We start from the raw sequence: 17,664 nt of genomic DNA, 5'->3' as shown, positions 1-17,664 counted from the left end.
CCACTGAAAGGGCCAGACCTTATGGAGCTGCTGCCATGACTTCCCCCAGGCAGGCTGGCCATTGTGGTTCCCAGTGGACAGAGTTCCCCCTTGCTCTAGATCTCTGGAGCTCAGAGAGGAGATGGGGGTTCAGTGAGAGGGGATGAAAGCTTGAGGGGGACAGGATTTAGTGAAGGAGGGGGGGTAGCAGGGGCTCTCTTTGGGGCTCATGGAGGTTGACAAAGGTTTTGTGAGAGGGAGGGGTTTGGTGGGGGAAGAGCCTCAGGCAGAGGGGAGTGCAGAGAGGAGGCTGGAGAATCAGGCCTGAATGACCCCAGGGCTTGGGAACCCATCGACATTCCCTCTGCCCCCTGCCTCTCCACTGCTAACAGAATAGGAGAAAATATCCAAGGGAAATGCCAATGCCGAGGTAAGCAGCCCGGAAGGAACAAGCTGAGGGAAGGCAACAACAGCCTCCTCCCATCAGGGGGGCTGGATCTAAGCAAACCCAGCCTCCTACACAGTTCTGGCTCTGGGCTGCCCCAGCCAGGGAGCAGAGGAATTCAGAGAGAGAGACAGACGGTCAGAAGGAGCAAGTGACCGAGGGAGACAGGCACCTGGAGAGTGGGGTCAAGTTTAGCAGGACTTCCTGATCTGTACCTGTTAGAGGTGGCTCCTGCCAGGAATCCCTTCTCGAGCTGTGGCTCGAGAGCCCCTACATTCTCACTCCCTCTCTCCTGCTAAGTTCCAGTCTTGAAATTGAAATAGGGGCTGGAACTCAGTGCATCTCAGCAATCATGGGACCCAGGATAGGTAAGTCTGGATGAAGTAAGGAAGGGGCACTTGGGGGAGCCCAGGGGCCATATTGCCAGTGCACAGGGTGAGGCTGCAGAGGCAAAATGGGTGTGCCATGACGGGGGGGGGGGGGGGGGAGGGGGCTTGCAGTTTCCTACAGGAGCCAGGCATTCGGCTGCACCTAGTGAGGGTGTGTTGAATGAATGAGTGAATGACCAGAGGGTCAGGAAGGAATGCTGCTTAGTCAGGAGGAGGCAGGGAACCCCACCTAACCTGCTTATGAGGCAGAGAGACCAAGAGGGTAACGGAAAGTCAGGCCCCCTGAGCTCCTCACGGAGCCCCAACTCCCCTCTCTAAAGTGGGCAAAGATAGAGACAGACAAAGCAAAGAAGAAAAGACAAAATGAGCCCAGAGAAATGCAGAGTCAGACAAAAGCTGAGACAGAAGGGTGGAGACAGGCAGAAGATTAAGATCAACAGGTGCCCAAAGGAGCAGGTGGAGAAAGGGAAGGAAGCCCAGAGGGAGGTCTGCAGGAGAGATCCAGAGAAACAGAGAAGCAGAGACAGTGAAAGAGCAAGAGAAAACCAGTGAGGAACAGGTACAGGAGAGAGACAGGCGGACCGGCCTGTTAGGCAGAAGCAGGAAGACTGGCACAGAAGGGAAGGGAATTCAGAGTCCTGTAAAGACCCTGTGCAGGTGTTGGTGGTGGGGGAGGGAAGAGGCCGAGGGGAAGTGCCCTGAAGCCTTGAGAAGCCAGGCCTGGAGCCTGACGGAAGCTTCATGTGGAGAGGGTGTGGTTGTGGGGGGGGACGGAGCATTTCTTGGGTAGGCAGAGGGAGGTGGAAAAACACAGGTCTTCAGACAGAGTGGCCCTCAGGCTGGACGTCCTGCAGCGGTCACCTTTGGCCTCCCTCCAGCTGTCTGTCCTCCCCTGGCTGTTTTGGCCTCACACACTCAGGCGAGGCTGAACTTGCTGCCTGGAGCACCGCGGTGAGGGCTTCCCCTCTGCTGCGTTGCTGTCTTGGCTTGGAAACCGTGGCATGGCAGGAAGGGTGGAGGTGAGTGCTTCCTCTGGGGGCCTCACAGGAGAGATGACAATGAGATGAGATTTGGATAGGTTGGCCTGGAGATGGGCCACTTAAAATCCAAATTTCCTATCAGCCCTGGCTAGCTACAGGATGGGAGGGTTGGTGATCCTACAGGTATGGGAAAAAACTAGAGACTTTGGCTGTACTGCACCTGCCCCCAGAACACCCCAGCCACCTCGTGCCCTGACTATTATTCTGACCCCTTCAGAGCTCAGAATATTCTCTAGCTGACCCCAGCTTCTGTCCACTGGGCCCCCAGAAGCCATTTCTGGCCTTGCTTCCTGAGCCCCAATCTGAGCCGGGGCCAGGCTTCCCCCAATGCTCCCTTTCTGGTCTGAGGGCACTGGGAGGGATGTAGGGATGCAGCTGGGGCAGGATATAGAGCCTCCAGGGAGAGGGGCTGGTTGTCGCAGCCAGAGGCAGACACCAGGGAGGGGAGTCAGGGTCAGATCTGGTTCTTAGCCCAGCCCCACAACCAACCCACCATGTGCCCTTAGGCAGCAGGCAGAGCTTCCCTGTCTGTGGGGGAGAAAAACTGAGGTACCAAGGCCAGCCCCATTCTGTGGTTCAGAGAAGCAGCTTTCCCACCTCTGCACCTTTGTTCAGCTTTACCTCTTCCACCAGAAAGGCACCTGCCCACATCCCCTTCTGTGAAATCTGTCCTGTTTTCCAGCTCCTCCGGGCAGGCTTCCCGACTGATTCTCCCAGCGGGAAGTAACTTCCCTCTGATATGCTGTTTGACCCCCTCTTTGCTGTTCATCCTTCCTTCTCCCTGGTGTTGTTTCTGTTGCTCTCCCCAGCCCCGCTGGATTCAAATGTGAGCTGATCCTGGCAGACAGTGGGACAAGGTTCAGCAGCCCTAGATTCAAATTTTAGCTCTCCATCACTGGCTTTATGAGAAGGCAGTGACAAGTTCTCATCCTTTTTACTAGGTGAGGAAACAAATGCTCAGAGAGGGCAAGTGACTCACCAGGGTCACCCAGCAAGCAAGCAGCCACGGGGAGGCCAGAACCCAGGTCTGCCCGATGCCAAAGCTCTTTCCTCTCCAAGCCATTGCTGGGGGGCTTCCTCCTGCCTGCCAAGCCCCCCACTAGCGTGTCTTCACCTACCTTGGGCACTTCTCTGCCGGCTGCAGACAAAGCAAGCTAGCCCTGGAGTGCTAGCAACTGGGGAGAGCACAGGGTTAGGGGGAGTTATTTCCTTGCAGGCTGGGCCTCACCTGCTGGGGCAGATCTTGGGCAGCTGTGAACCAGATGGCGAGCTTGCCTAGACCCCACAACCAGGTGCCAGACATTCAATGCCTAGTCTGCTTCTCTCCCTTTCTGGGACTTACTTTCTCCACCTGTGCGGTATATGCAGGTGGTCACTTGGTCCCTTCCTGAGCTGAGAAGCTGAGACTTCCATCTCTGGAAGGAGCAATGGAACAGAAGCCTCTCTGCAGGGAAAGGGTGGGGTCTCCCCATCAGTGTTGGGGTGTATTGGCTATCTCCAGGGTGCCAGCCTGGGTCTTAGCCCTTGGGGGTGAGAAGTAGGCTTGGTCCCTGCCAGCCGCTCATGGGCTGCAGCCCAGAGCCTTAAGAATTAATGCCTGAAATGGTGAACAATGCCCACCTCCCCGCCCTGGGAGCTCCCTGTGGGTGGGGCCTGATTTCATCCATTCCTGAGACCCCAGATCTCAGCACATGCTGGGCAGAGACAGGTGCTGGGAAAGGTTCAGTATGTAAGCTGTCCTGCCTCCTCTCCATGCACCCCCATGACACTCCTCCCTTCCCTCCAGCCTGTTCGGAAAGCCTACTCTAATCAATGACTGGAAGCCTATGATACGGAGCAAGGTTGGGTACAACTGACCGTTAGGGAGCAAATGTAAGCACAGGAGGAGCTGGGACTAGTGGCTGGGGAGACTGTGTGGCCTGGGCCACAGGCTGCCTGTCTCTGAGCCTCAGGCTTTGTGTTTTTGGCCTAAGGAGACTGGCCCGGATACTCAGGGCTCCCCTCCCCCAGGCCCTCCTCACTATGTTTAGGGTCATCTTGGGTCTTGATGGGGTAGTCAGGCCCAGAACCGGGAACAGAAAGTCCCCACACAGGGTCCCTGCCCCAGCTTGGAAACCACCAGGCAGTGCTTGGCCCTCCCCCCACCCTGCTCAGCTCTCCCTCAAGGAGCAACAGCTGGGAGGCCTGCCCTAGCTGGACCTCAGGCAGGCCACTGCCCTCCCTGTAGACCACCCCAAGGTCCTGCTGGGAGGAATTTCCCAGAGACAGCAGCCAAGCGCAGGGCCCCAGGGACTCCCCTTGTGTCTTTGCCTCTTCCTGCTCCAGAAACCTCACCAGGCCACAGCAGGAACTGGAGCACTCAGGGCCGTCCTTCCCCCACCCCAGAAGCCCCCCAGGTCCCCATGCTCCACCTTCTCTTCTCCTTCATTCAGTTAGCTCAGTTCAGCAGTCCTGTCTTTAAGCTGGGCCAGGCCTTGAGAGAGGAGAAGTGGCTTAGCAGGGAGGAGGGGTACGCCAGGCTGAGAGGGCAGCGTGTGCAAGGCCGAGAGGTGAAAGACAACAGGATGAATTGGGGAACCACGGCAGGCATCTACTGGGGCCAGAGAATACTGCCCACTAGGGGTGGGTAGATGAGGCGGGAGCAGTTCCAGAGGCCCTGCAGGTGAGGCTGAAGCAACTGTACTCACTGGCGCGAGGGGATGGGGCGGGAGCAGGGGCCGGCATGCTGGGGACTACAGGGGACCAGTGGTGCTCCCACCAAATATACTGTGAGCCGCGCATTCTGCTCTCTCTCCCAGAGAAGGAAACTGAGGCTTAGAGAGGCTGAGTAAGCTGCCAAGATCACACAGCTACAATGTGGCAAAACAAATATTTGAATCCAAGGTCTTCTGACCCAGAGAGTTTCAGCAGGGACCTGACATAGTCCATCAGGACACAGGACAGGACAGCCTCTGCCCAGGGGAGTTCAGGGCCTCATGAGGCAGATAATGCAGGAGAGTGACCAGACTTTTCCCAGGGAAAGGATGGAGAGAACTGGCTCGAGAGGGCCGTTTTATGGAGGGAAAGACAGTTGGCATGGGCTGGGCAGGGTGACCAGCAGGCTGGGGGAAGCCAGGACACTAGCAGGTAGGGAAGGCATGAGGCCGGGGTTGGCCATTATGAAGCTGCCTTCCTCCCACCCCAACACCTCTGAAGAGAGGTGCCATTGTTATGAGGGATTGGTTGCCCAATATCTGCTTCTGGGAATATTTCCCTTCCAAGCTCTGGCTGTGCGTGTGTTAGTGCTGGAGGCTGGAAGTTTTCCAGAAACATCTTGGGTCCTTCGTGATTCTGGCCCCCTCCCCCAACCTTGGTACCTCAACGCAGTTGCAGGGTATGTTCCTCTTTTTCATGCTGTTCTCTTGAGTTGGGGTGCATGCTGGGGGCTTCTCACTCTTGCCGGGCCACTTGCCCACTTGTGGCTTCTATTAACTTCTCTCCACTCGTGCCTCCCAGACTAAGAGCCAGAAGCCTGGTTCCAGCCCCTATCTTCTAATGGGCTCCCCACAGCCTCCTAGGCATCACCCCATTGGCACCCCCTGCTGCCCCTAACTCACCACATCCAAGGCTGGACCCCCACCACCCTACAGTTCCACCCCTCGATGGCGGGACATCCGATGGAGAGCTGTACCTCTCCTCATCCCCCTGCACTCCCACAGCTGATTTTCCACCAAGTCTTGCCCATCCCACCTCCCCACTCATTACATTGCCCCATTACTCTCCATCCCTACTCCCCTTTTCTCTGATATTTCTTCCTTCAGGAAGCCTTCCAGAACTTTCCAATCTAGGCAGGGGCCTCTCTGCTGTGTTTCTATAGTCCTGAAACATTGTTTCCTAGTAAGCATGTGTCATTGTGATTCTGTGTTAGATATCTGCTCCCCGCTGCCTTCCACATACATTCTCTGGGAGCTCCCTGAGGGCAGGGACTGGGCTTGCTGGTCTCTGGGTCCCCAGCAGCCTACCTCAGGCAGCTGTTAGTGTGTGTGACACGAATCTTCATTCTCATTCCTAGAACCAGCAGAGCCCGGCTCTGTCCCACCTGGTCAAATCGTAGTCCTCTCTGACCCTGTTTCCTCACCCCTCAGAGGGCTGACCCAGCCCTGGCCTCCTGTCCAGTGAATTCCCCAGGCCGGGTGTTGTTGGGCTTGCAGACAGGGAACCCCCAGGCAGGTGAAGAAGGTCATGAAGTGGCACCCTCAAAGAGACTCCAGCAGCGCGGGCCCAGCATCTTAGCGAGTGTTACCATATGGGAACATAGGCCCAGCATGGCTAGATCTGCTCATCTTTCAAGAAAAAGCAAAAATCTGGAGTTTTATGTGAAGTTTCTTGATACCTAAGTGTTGGCGACTAACTTAAAAACACTCAGCGAGACAGCATTACACAAGCCCCAAAAATGTCTTAGAGTCAGATGTGCCCCAGGCAGGACTGCCATGCACTGCACAGCTCCAGAGGATGGCCGGAGGAGAGAGGCCTTTCCTTACTAGAAATCATTAGAAAAAAGGGAAATTATTAGAAAAAGGCAAGAAGGCCTTGGAATGCAGCTGGTGAGAATAGGGTGGGGAGGAAGAACAAGAGGGAGGCATCCAGAAGGGTCTGTGCCACCTCAGGAAGAGGTGAGAGAGTAATGCTGGGGCCAAATCTCCCCCACGAAGGAAAATAAGTTATTCTGAGGCCTGGTGGTCAGACCTGAAAAAGTACTCACAGCTGAGTTTGGGGAAAAGGCTGAGTAAACTGACACTTGAGAGGGATCTTGGAGTTGACAAAGGACATTATCCTGTGTGACCTTCATGCAAGCATGAGAGGCAAGGCTTATTACTCCTATTTTACTGTTATTTTATTACTATTTATCTGACCATAGGCTCAGAGAGGTCTAATTGCTGGCCCAAGCCACACTGGGTCTAAGGGATCCTAGATCTTGCTCTCTCTGCTGTGGAACAGGCTGGGATATGCTGGAGAGATAGTCATTGCCCGTCCCTCCTTGGTCCAAGACCTCCTCCTCCATCCTCAGGATATGAGAACTCTCCCAGGCTCTCTCAGTATTTCTCAGCATCTCCCTCCAGAAGTTAAATCTGGGCCTTGGTGTTGAGTCCTGAACTCCAGCATATGCAGGTCTTCTAGGTTGGGGGCCACAGGTCCTTCTGGCCACATTTATCTTCCCATCCTTGCCCTGACAGCACTCTCTCTAAGGCCATATCAAAAGAGGGTGTTGACTGACCAAAGAACTGTATAGCTAAAGAATCAGCTGGTAGAATGGCAGACTGTCCCCATACAAACATCTGGAAGGGGACCCAGGCTGGAGTAGGAAATGGCTATGTGGGGATTTTTTTTTTTTCATTTGTTCTAAGGCCATTACTGGAGACACCATTTTGTGGTTGCTGTTGGGTGCCCAGGAGTCAGACAGATTAGGTTCCAGTCCAGGCTTTTCCATTTTCCAACCCAAGGACCCCAGATAAGTCATTTCTCCCACTCTGTGCTCGGTTTCCTCACCTGTATCATGGAGTCACAGCAGCTACCTCAAAGGACCGCAGGGGAATTGGTGAGCCTACGCAGCCCAGCAGAGTGCCGCTCAGTCTACGGTAGCCCCCTAGGACAAACTCCTCCATCAGGGCCACTTCCTGGAGGCGTGAGGATGAGCCAGAGAGCTGTGTCTCCAAGACCCCCTCCTCGCCAGCCCCCTGGAGTTTGGAATTCCCCAGATTCTCAGGAGACTGCCAGCAGGTGGCAATGCTCCTGGATGTTACAAAGCATAGCGTCAGGTGGGGTGCTTCTGGCAGGACAGAAGCTGACACTAAGACTGGCTGACACTAAGACTGGCTGCCTGATGGGCAGACAACAACATTCAGTGTACACGGACGTATTGTGTCCATGCTGCTCCCCACGTATTACTGATGCAACCTGCTGATAAGACAGATTCCATTGTTTACTGAGATGAAGTACAACACCACTTCTCAAAGCTTTGGCAGTGTCTCCAAGAGGGGAGGAAAGGTCAATATTTACTGAGAATTGGGAATTTGTTTTAAGGCCAGTCCTTCAGTGCAGGGCAGGAGGTGGACTGAGGAGGTTTGACCAGGATTGGGTAGGAATCAGGATACGACAGTGCAGGATTTGTTGGTAGAAAGAGCAAGGTGAGGATTTTGTGGGGAGAGATTCCAACACTCTGAGGCACATGCTCTGTTGATGGTTTCCCTTGAAGAGTTGATCGGCTTTTTAGGAAGTTCCTGTAGTGAATAATCAAGCCATTTGCTTGGGCTCCTCAGTGTGGGAAGAGTAAGAATAAAAAATGCTAAAGAAGACAGTGGAATTGCAGAGAAGTCAAGTTAATGTAGACAGTAAGCTATGGCTTCAGGCCTTTAGAGTCCAGGCTGAATGTCGGGTGGAGGGGTCTGGTTCTCGGTGGGCACTCTCTGCACTGGTAAGTAGGGGTCACCATCCCTCGGTGTGGATGGGGGAGCAAAAGGGCTACTGGTGTACGGCCACAAGATGGGATCCCAGCTGGGAGGATTCAAGCCTGGGCCATTGCCTCCTGAGCTAGTAAGTGTGCATGGAGCACAGGGGTCTGGGTCCACAGGCCTTGTGGTGGGTTAGGGCTGGGATTAGAGGGAGAGACATAATCCAGAGGTGGAAACGGTGCTGTCAAAGGGAAGTGTTAACATGGAGGAGCCAGGTGTGCTGGAAGGGAACGGTTTTAGTTGGGCCTTGTGTCCTCCGAGGCACCTGAAGGTTATCAGGAGAGGGGAGGACAGTGGTCCTCACAGGGGCCTACTGTGTGCCAGGCCTGGGCCAGGGACCCTAGGTACCTTACCTCCATGAGCTCAGTGCTGTGACCTCATGTTACAAATGAGGAAACAGGCTCAGGAGGAGAAGGGGTGTGTCCTGGCTCACACAGCAGCTGTGGCAGGGCTGGGGTTCAGAGCCAGGTCTGAGGACTTTTAAACCTACAGTCAGCCTCATGTTTGCCTGGGACTTGCTGTTTGCAGCTGGGGGCGTGGCTGGACGAGGCAGGCCCCCATGCCTTTCCAGCAAAGAACAGGCAGAGAAAGGCAGCCTCCCTGTCAGGCTGCTCTCTGGATTCGTGGCCCTCATCAACCTGGATTCGGCTTCTGTGAAGAAGGCTGTCCTCTGCCCATGGAGGAGGAAGCTGGGGGCAGGCCCTCTGCCTTGCAGACCTCCAGAGTGTCTGAACGGAAGGGGTCTGGCCGACAGACTTTCAGGGGGACTGTCAGACCAATGGATTGAACAGCTGCAGGGCAGGTGGTCAACTGACAGCCCAAACAGACAAGTCTCTTGAAAGACAGTTGGACCAATGATGTGCCAGCTGATGGACAGAGGTGTGCCTGTGCCCCTTGCCTGCCAACTCTGAGGCTGTGGGCTCTACCCTTGGGGCCCTAAAACCCATCTGCCCAGCTAGGAGACATGGAGCTGGGTTTATTTCCTGGGGCCTGGCTCCCTGTTTCTCCCTTCATTCCCACCCTGGCCCAGCCAAGGTTCACCCCACAGCTAGCCCCCTGAAAAAGTCTTCATAGGACAGAAAGGGACCCAGAGACATCACATGAGGAGGACACACACCCTGGACTCAGGACTCTCCTTCTGAGAGTAATTCTGTCCTCATTCTCAAAGTCAGACTGTTTGCTGCCAGCCCTGGTAGAGGCCTCAGTGCACAGGAAGGGCATGGAGGGACTGGCCAGACAGCCCCGTTCAGGGACCAACAGGTCACCCAGTGCACTGACCGATGGCTGTTCTTAGAGCCTGGGGAGCCGGGGCCAGGCTCTCCTCACCAGTCCAGAGGCTCAGGCTGAGGACTGGGCCGTGAGAAGGTGGAGGGATCTGAATGCTCCCCTGACCTTCTGTCTCCCTCCCTCACCCAGACCCTCAGCTTCTTGCAGAGCTGGAGCTCCAGCTGGGACTTCTGCCTTCCCAGCCTCAGCTCCGGCCTCATCTGCTGGTTGGCCTGGCCCCTTGGTGGGCAGGCACTGCTGCCTTCCTGGTGGCCTGGCTGTGTTTGGTTGGGCAGGAACAGAGTGACCATCTCTGTTGGTGAGGGGAACTGGGGCTGGGAGATGGTCCCACCCATCTCCTCGGGGGGAGTCTGCTTGGAACCCCCTCACCTCCTCTCCTCCTTCAAAGTCACCACCCCCGCTCTCCTTCTCCAGGTCAACCCTTCATCCCCTCCCTTTCAGGTCTCACTTTGTTTCAACATCTCCTTGTTGACTGTGAGTCTTTATGCCCCCAAAAGGATTCCTCCCCAGCCACACACACTTCCATCTTCTCAGATTTCTCAAGCTATTTGAATAAACATTTCTCCAAAGAAGAGATACAAATGGCCAATAAGCATATGAAAAGATGTTCAAGATCATTAGTCCTTAGGGAAATGCCAGTCAAAACCACATAAGCTATCACTTCATACCCACTCACATGGTTATCATCAAAGAAACAGACAATAATAAGTATTAACAAGAATGTGGAGAAATGGGGACCATCATACATTGCTGGTGGGAGTATAAAATGGCATAGCTACTTTATAGACAGTTTGGCAGTTCCTTAAAAAGTTAAATGGAGAGCTACTATGTGACCCAGGAATTCCACTCCTGGCTATATCCCCAAGAGAAATGAGAACATCTGTCTACACAAAAATTTGTATGTGAATGTTCTTAATACCTGAAACAAATGTCTATCAACAGATAGATGGATAAACAAAATGTAATTATATGCCCATACAATGAAATATTATCCAGCCATAAAAAGGAATGAAGTACTGATGCATGGATGAACCTGCAAAACATTATGTTAAGTGATGGAAGCCAGATAAAAAAGTCACATATTATGTTATTTCATTTATGTGATTTTACATGAAATATCCAGAACAGGCAAACCGAGAGAGCCAGAAAATAAATTAGTGTTTGCCAGGAGCTGGGGGCAGGGAAGAATGGGGAGTAAGTACTAATGGGTACAGGTTTTCTTATTGGGGTGATGGAAACATTCTGGAATTAAATAGTGGTGATATGGTATAACTTTTTGACTGTGCTAAAACCCACTGAATTATATAATCTAAAAGGATGGATTATAAAGTATGTGAATTGTATCTCAATTAAAAAACAGTTGCTCAGGTTTCCAGGCGCCTTGTGCAAGGAACACGAACCCTCTGCCTGGGGCAGGTCCAGGCCGCTGTAGGCCCGCCCTGAGTTGGCCCAGGTCTGGAGGTGGAGTGAGCATCCCCAGCCCCCAGCCCTGGGTCAGAGGTGTCCTCAGGTCAGTTTTCAGGTTCCAAGAAGAGCTTGTTGAATGAGGGGAAACTCCTGCCAGGTTAAGAGGCATATGAAACAATGAAGGAGGCTTCCGCAGGAAGCAGGTCCCAGGAGGATGGCTTTCCACGTAAGTGGAGGGGTGGAGTCTCCCAAGGCCACCGGAGTTCCCGGTTCCTCCCTGAGATAAAACCTCTGGGGACCCCAGAAGATGCTTCTGAAAGGGCTTAGCTTTCCTGTCACTGCTGTGAGTGGGACACCAACATGGCCACCACGGGAAAAAACTAGACATGCCAAGCCGTGCCAAAGACCCAGGTTCTAGCCACTGCTCTGCCTCCTGAGTCACCACCACACATGGGGGCCTCAGTTTGTTGAGGATGGAGTGGGGGGTTCAATGAATGCCCTCTGAGGCCTTTCTCTCCACCGACCAGCAATATGGTTTGGTGTATAATTTGGGGATTGGGCTGGTTTGCTCTGCAATTACATAAAGGGTGGTGCCTGTGGGGGGCTTTGGTGGGGGCGGGGGTATATCTGTTCTGAACTACCCCCAGGAAAAGCCTTTATGCTCTGACTATGCACCAAGTATGGACCCTCCACTGGCCTCAGACCACTCATCCTAGAATGAACCAGACAGACCCATGCCTAGACTCATTCTCAGCCTCCAGGCCACTGGATGTCTCACAGCTACAGAACCAAAGGGGGCTAAGACTGTGTGTCCCTACTGCTGGGGCCACTGCCTAAGGCTGTGTGGTGGGGTCAGCAGCTGAGCTATGGAAGGAGGGGTTATGCGAAGAATGGAATGAAGGTGTGAAGCAGCTGTCCCAGGCAGGACCCAGCAGCCAGGGCACATGGAACACACACCCTTAGGAAGGGCTTTTCCAGCACCTGCGGCTCCGGAAGGTGAGGGTGCTTCGACTCTCAGATTCTCACCAACCCTGAGTCACCTGGGGTGACCTGGGTCAGTGCCTTTCTCTGGGATGCCAACTCCACTCTCACTCTGGCTGGCTGTCCCACAGGGCCGGTAGATGAGGAGCCCCAGACGCCAGACAAGGACCCCAAAGCCATGATGGGCACAGAAGACACACCCAGAGGCAAAGCCTGCCTGAATGCTCAGGACTCACAGCCAAGCATGTTCCACAGCATCAAGGTACCTCTCGGGGCCCAGCGGAGAAGGCTCTGCCACTTACTGGAGCGTAATGCCAAGCAAGTTGCTGCCTTTCTCTGAGCCTGTTTTCTCTTCTGTAGAATGGGTGGCTGTGGGGATCAGAGGGACAGTTTATGAAGGCATTTAGCTTGGCTTCAGGCACCTGTTCTCTCCTTCCAGAGAGGAAAGAGGGGCTGCTCTGTGCACAGTGTGAGAGCAGCCTCCTTGCCTGTCATTTCCCTCAAAGGAAAGAAAAGTACCCCAAGGATCCTGAATCTGTATGAATCCTGGGAGCTCTGGCTCCACCACGGGCAGCCCCAAACAGCCACGCATCCACCAGATGCCAGGCCTGTGCCAAGTGCCACCCCACATGACATTATTTAGTTCTCGTAGTCACCAGGAGGCAGGGGTGCCATCCTCATCGCACACATCAGGAAACTAAGACTCAGAAGAGCACAGTAAATGTTACTAAGCTCTGGCATAAACACCCTATTTTTTAATTCTTTGAAGCAAGATTTTCTTCTCTTAAAAATCCTGCCAGTTCATCAGGAGGCAGGCCCGGATGTTTGTGGGGCAGGTGGGGGGGGGGCAGCTGTGGATTTGGTGAGGCAGGTGGTCTCCCAGGGGAGCTCTAGGGGAGGGTGGTGCAGAGAAGGATCTGGGATCCTTCTGGAGGAAGCGCAGGCTGGAGGGGGAGGGAGGCCCAGGGCAGCCCCGGGGGAGCTCTGCGGGTCAGAGTAAGCTCCCACCACCCTCAGCCCCTGAAGACCCTGCTCTCAGCCATGTGGGTCCCAGGTAGTCCTTAGGGCCCCCAGGGTACCGGGCACAGCTTTTCTCATTTTTAGGCTAGTGTGAGAAGCCATGGCAGCTCCAATAACTCCCTCTCTCTCCTCTTGTTGGTGACGCTGCCTGCCTTACTCTCTCCTGGACGTCTGGCTCCTCCAACTCTGTTCCCCCATTCTGTTCCTTGCTTCTCTCTCGACCTCACTCCTCCCTGCTTTCCCCAACTGCCTGTCTCCCCCACCCACTGCCTCCCACCTGTCTCCCTGGCCCTGGCCCACTGCGGTCCCTGTGGCTCCTCCGGCAGTTCTTCGTCCTGTGCCACAGCCTGCTGCAGCTGACGCAGCTCATGATCTCCGGCTACCTCAAGAGCTCCATCTCCACAGTGGAGAAACGCTTCGGCCTCTCCAGCCAGACCTCGGGACTGCTGGCGGCCTTCAATGAGGTAGTGGCCCCCCACCTTCCCACCCAACTTCTTATTACCCCCAACGTGACCCTTCCCCTCCCAGGACCTGCAGACAGCACCTGTCACCACTCTGTCCCCAGGGTCTCCCTAGCCGGCTCCTTCCACAGTGTCCTGGCCCAGAAACTGGCCACCACGTGCTAGGACAAGGCCAAGAGGAGACCTCCCCCTCCCTGTAATGTCAGAGTGCTGGGTTCCTGCCCTTGGGGGCTCTCTAATGGGGATGTGCAGTGTTTTAGAGCTAGCCACAGTTTCCATGCCCACCACTCCCCCTTTGGTTCCTTTACCATCTCAGGTCCCTGGCTTTTGCCTGTCCCAGGAAGGAATCAGAGGAAGTCACTTCAATAGTGACGAGAGAGGTTTAAATTAATCTAGGGCAGAACCTTGGGACCATGGGCTGTTGGGTGGAGGGAATGATATCGCGGCAAGGAGTGTCATCTTCAGAGTTGCCCAGCATTGCTGCCTTTGGGGCAACAGCCAAGCAACGAAGAAGGCAGAAAGGACAGCTGGTTTGGGTGGATTTGGGGGCCAGAGTCAGGCTGTGCTCAGCCCCTCCCCACCAGCTATGCCACTCTCAGAGAAGGCTGCTGTCCAGAGAATACTCTTTCTCTCCCTACCCAACTCCAGCAGAATTCTGTGCATTCTCTCCCCCTTGGATGATGTGTCACATTTCTCCCAACCCAAGGCCTAACATTGACCCTAGAATACTACTCAGACCCCACCTCCAGATCTCAGAGGTGGGAAGGGAACGTCATTACCTGTCTCTGGAACCTTGGGCAAGTCACTCTCCATCTCTGGTCCTCTGTGTCCCATCTATAAAATGGAGAAGGACTGTCCTTCCCAGGGTCAGCCCTCCCATCACCCCTCTGCTGAAGCCACCCTACTCAACAAGCAAAGAGCCTCGGGCTCAGGGGGTGCATATCTTGCCCATGGTGACCAGCCAGTAAGCAGTGGACTAGGGTGCCCACCCCAGCTTCTGACAGCAGACCTGTCTCTTTCCTGAAAACTCTTGAGCCCTCTCCAGTGCCCACATCCTAGAATTTTGATTCTAAGCCTTGAAATTCCAAGCCTTAGTCCTCTGGCCTTAGACTCTATTTGTTTCTGTTATTCATGATGTTCTGGGAACTTGAAAACTCTTTCCTTGACTGTCCACTGTCCTGCATGTTCAAACATCGTGTCCAACCCATTTTCCAGAATGAAATGAACTTGAAGCCTTGTCCATTCTGCCTACATTTCTCTCCTCTAATGGGGCTGTGAGGCCCTTTCTAGGAGGACCCAGAATCTGTATACTTAAGAGACTCAGGTGATTCTTATATTATCAGCCAGCTAGTCCATTATCCAGATGGGAGCACTGAGATGGGTGACAGGGGCAAGGGTGGTGCTGGCCTCTGGTCCTGATCTCTGCTCCACTTTAATGGGTTCTCTTATCCCTTTGCAGGTGGGGAACACAGCCCTGATTGTGTTTGTGAGCTATTTTGGCAGCCGGGTACACCGACCCCGACTGATCGGAGGTGGGGCTGTCCTTGTGGCCCTGGCAGGCCTGCTCATGGCTCTCCCACACTTCCTCTCAGAGCCTTACCGCTACGACCACACCAGCCCTGGTAAGAGCCGGAGGGACTGGCCTGGACACAGACCCGAGGAGCTGCATTACTGTGCACCAGGGCCCATCTCTAGGTCCTCACTGGTCAGAACAGGCCCAGCTTCCCAGCACACTTGCTAGTCCTCCCCATCCCACCTTCACTGTCCCCCTCAGGCCCAGCCCAGGGGGATCCCTCTGGCAGTCCTGGGGGGTAGGAAAGGGTGTAGTCTTGGGACAGAGGTGTGAGACCCTCCAGGCCTCTTTCGGTGAGGGCCTGCTATGTGTCACTGTGTTTTGGAGTTGGGTTGAATACACAACAGAGCCTACTTAAGGGCCTGATAGGTAGTAGATTCTCAGGAAATGTCCATGGGATAAAAATAACAGTATCATACACTACTTACTATGCACCAGACACTGTTCTAAGCACTTTATGTGTATTAATGCATTTAATTCTCACAAGAAACCAAGACATTGATGAAAGGATGAGTGAGTGAGTGAACAAATTAAAAATGAAAGAATTTTAGATAGGAATTGTGAAGTCCCTGCTTAACCCAGTGACATTTTGCTGAGGACCTACTTAATAGATGGATGCCTATCCCTTAGTGAATGACCCAAGCAGCCTAAGCATTCAGTTTATTCCTTCCTTTTCCCATCTACCCATTCATCTACCCACTCACCTATCCATCTGTCCATCCATCCACTCACCATCCATCCATCCATTCACCCATCCATCCGTCCATCCACCCATCCACCCACCCACCCAACCATCCATCCTCCCATCCATCCAACCATTCATCCATCCTTCTATCCAACCATCCATTCACCCTTCTAACCATCCATTCATCCATCCATTTATCCATCCATACACACATACATCCACCCACCCACCCATCCATCCATCCATCTAACCACCCAGCCACCCATCCATCCATCCATCCGTCTGTCCGTTTGTCCATCCGCCCATCCATCCATCCATCCATCTATCCACCCACCCACCCACCCAGCCACCCGTCCATTCACCCATCCATCCACCCATCCATCTATTCATCCATCCATCCATCTGGTGGTCCAACCAACAAATATGTAGTGCTGCCTATGTGGTGCTGCCTACTGTAGTTCTGCAGACCCTCTCAGGGGTGCTCAGGTCATGTCTTCAGCAAACTCTCAGCTTGGGAGAGATGACAGAGACAAACCAAAACCCTGCAGTATGTCAGCTGTGTGAGGAGGGAAGCACAGGGACCTAAGGAGCCCAGAAAAGGAGTCCATGGCACAGCCTGGAATCATGGAAGGCTTCCCAGGGGAAGAGGGCCATCAGAGAGCACCCTCCCTTCTTTACCCTCCCATCAGCTCACACCCTGGAGATCCCACTGGGTGTCAGGACCAGGGGTGGAATGATGGGGCAGATATGAGGAGCCCTGAGAAGGGCCCAGGGAGGGTGGGCTGGAGTGAGCATGGACAGCTCTGGTGCATCTGGTAAATCCAGCACCTTGGGAGACAGCCAGGGGGAGCCAGTAGAGCCCTGGGTAGGATACACAAGGCTAGGGTCCTTGGAGGAGGTGGCATTTGACTTCCATGTAGGGAAAAAGCAGGCATTTCAGGTGGAGGGAGCCTCAGGGCACTGATGGGAAAATGGGAAAGTATAGCATGTGTGTTACCTAGGCCTGAGTGGAGAGCTGTCAAGAGGCCTGGTTGGAATCCCAGAAAAGTAATAGTCCTCACATTTCTGTCTAGGATTTTTGCTTTCACAGAGCTTTTTCTGTGTAGGGCCACACATCCTTCATCCTCGCTGCCATACAACACCTTCATCACAGACTCCCCATAAGTCCCCGAGCACGGCCCTTCTCTTGTCTGAGCCTCAGTCTCCACATCTGTCCACACAGTAAACTAGACCCAGTGACCTCCAAGCACCCATCCTCTTCCCACAGTCCTAGCTATTTCATCCACTCATTATTCATGCTTTAATTAGTGAATTTATCATTAAATTAATGCACCAGGCCTCTGCTAGACATTGGGGACACAGGTGGAACAAGTAGACAGAGTCCTGTAATAACTGTCCTATCTAGTAGGCACTGTGCACAGATACTCTGAATGTACACCACCCTGTGAGCAGGTGTGACCACAATTCTATTTTACAAGTGAGGAAACCGTGGCTCCGAGAATGGGGGACTTCCTGGGGCCCACAGCTAGTGCTATGACCTGGAGCCACGCCCCTGAACTACTGAATTATTCTGCTTCTTAATTCTGTATTTCTGTAGAGTTTTCATTCTAGGAGACTCTTTTGAGAAATGAGGAAACTGAGGCTCAGAGGGGTGTGGGCCTCTGACAAAGTCTCACTCTTCAGCCCAGGCAGCCTCAGATGAAGCTTGACCCTGGCTCACAGAGCTTTTCCTCAGAGCCCCGGCTGGTCCCAGCAAGGGCGAGGCAGGCCACAGAGAAAAGGCCACATTCACATGCACATTTGGGATAATAATAGCATGAGGGTCTCCTTAAATTTGCTCACCAAATATTGGTGAGCTGCAGGGAGAAAATGTCTGGTACTAAATTAAGAAATTCCCGTTTACCGCACT

General features: G+C 53.8%; 1 protein-coding gene across 3 annotated transcripts in view; it reads left to right on the top strand.

Annotated features, from left to right (window-relative positions):
- The first annotated feature begins 517 nt into the window (after positions 1-517).
- Positions 518-17,664, top strand: part of SLCO2B1 (solute carrier organic anion transporter family member 2B1) — a 44,716-nt gene continuing 27,569 nt past the window's right edge. The window contains exons 1-4 of one of the 3 annotated variants that reach the window (XM_073216009.1): positions 518-792; positions 12,148-12,278; positions 13,363-13,500; positions 14,957-15,119. In XM_073216009.1, coding sequence (XP_073072110.1) covers positions 777-792; positions 12,148-12,278; positions 13,363-13,500; positions 14,957-15,119 — 448 coding nt within the window. In that variant the 5' untranslated portion in view covers positions 518-776. Of the gene's footprint in view, positions 793-1,571; positions 1,833-12,147; positions 12,279-13,362; positions 13,501-14,956; positions 15,120-17,664 lie in introns of those variants that run through there. The other 2 variants (XM_017642388.3, XM_017642389.3) reach the window with 2 other exon arrangements.

Source organism: Manis javanica, chromosome 11, assembly GCF_040802235.1.
Source record: "Manis javanica isolate MJ-LG chromosome 11, MJ_LKY, whole genome shotgun sequence".
Taxonomy (NCBI): domain Eukaryota; kingdom Metazoa; phylum Chordata; class Mammalia; order Pholidota; family Manidae; genus Manis; species Manis javanica.
This window is presented reverse-complemented; position numbering and strand designations above follow the sequence as displayed.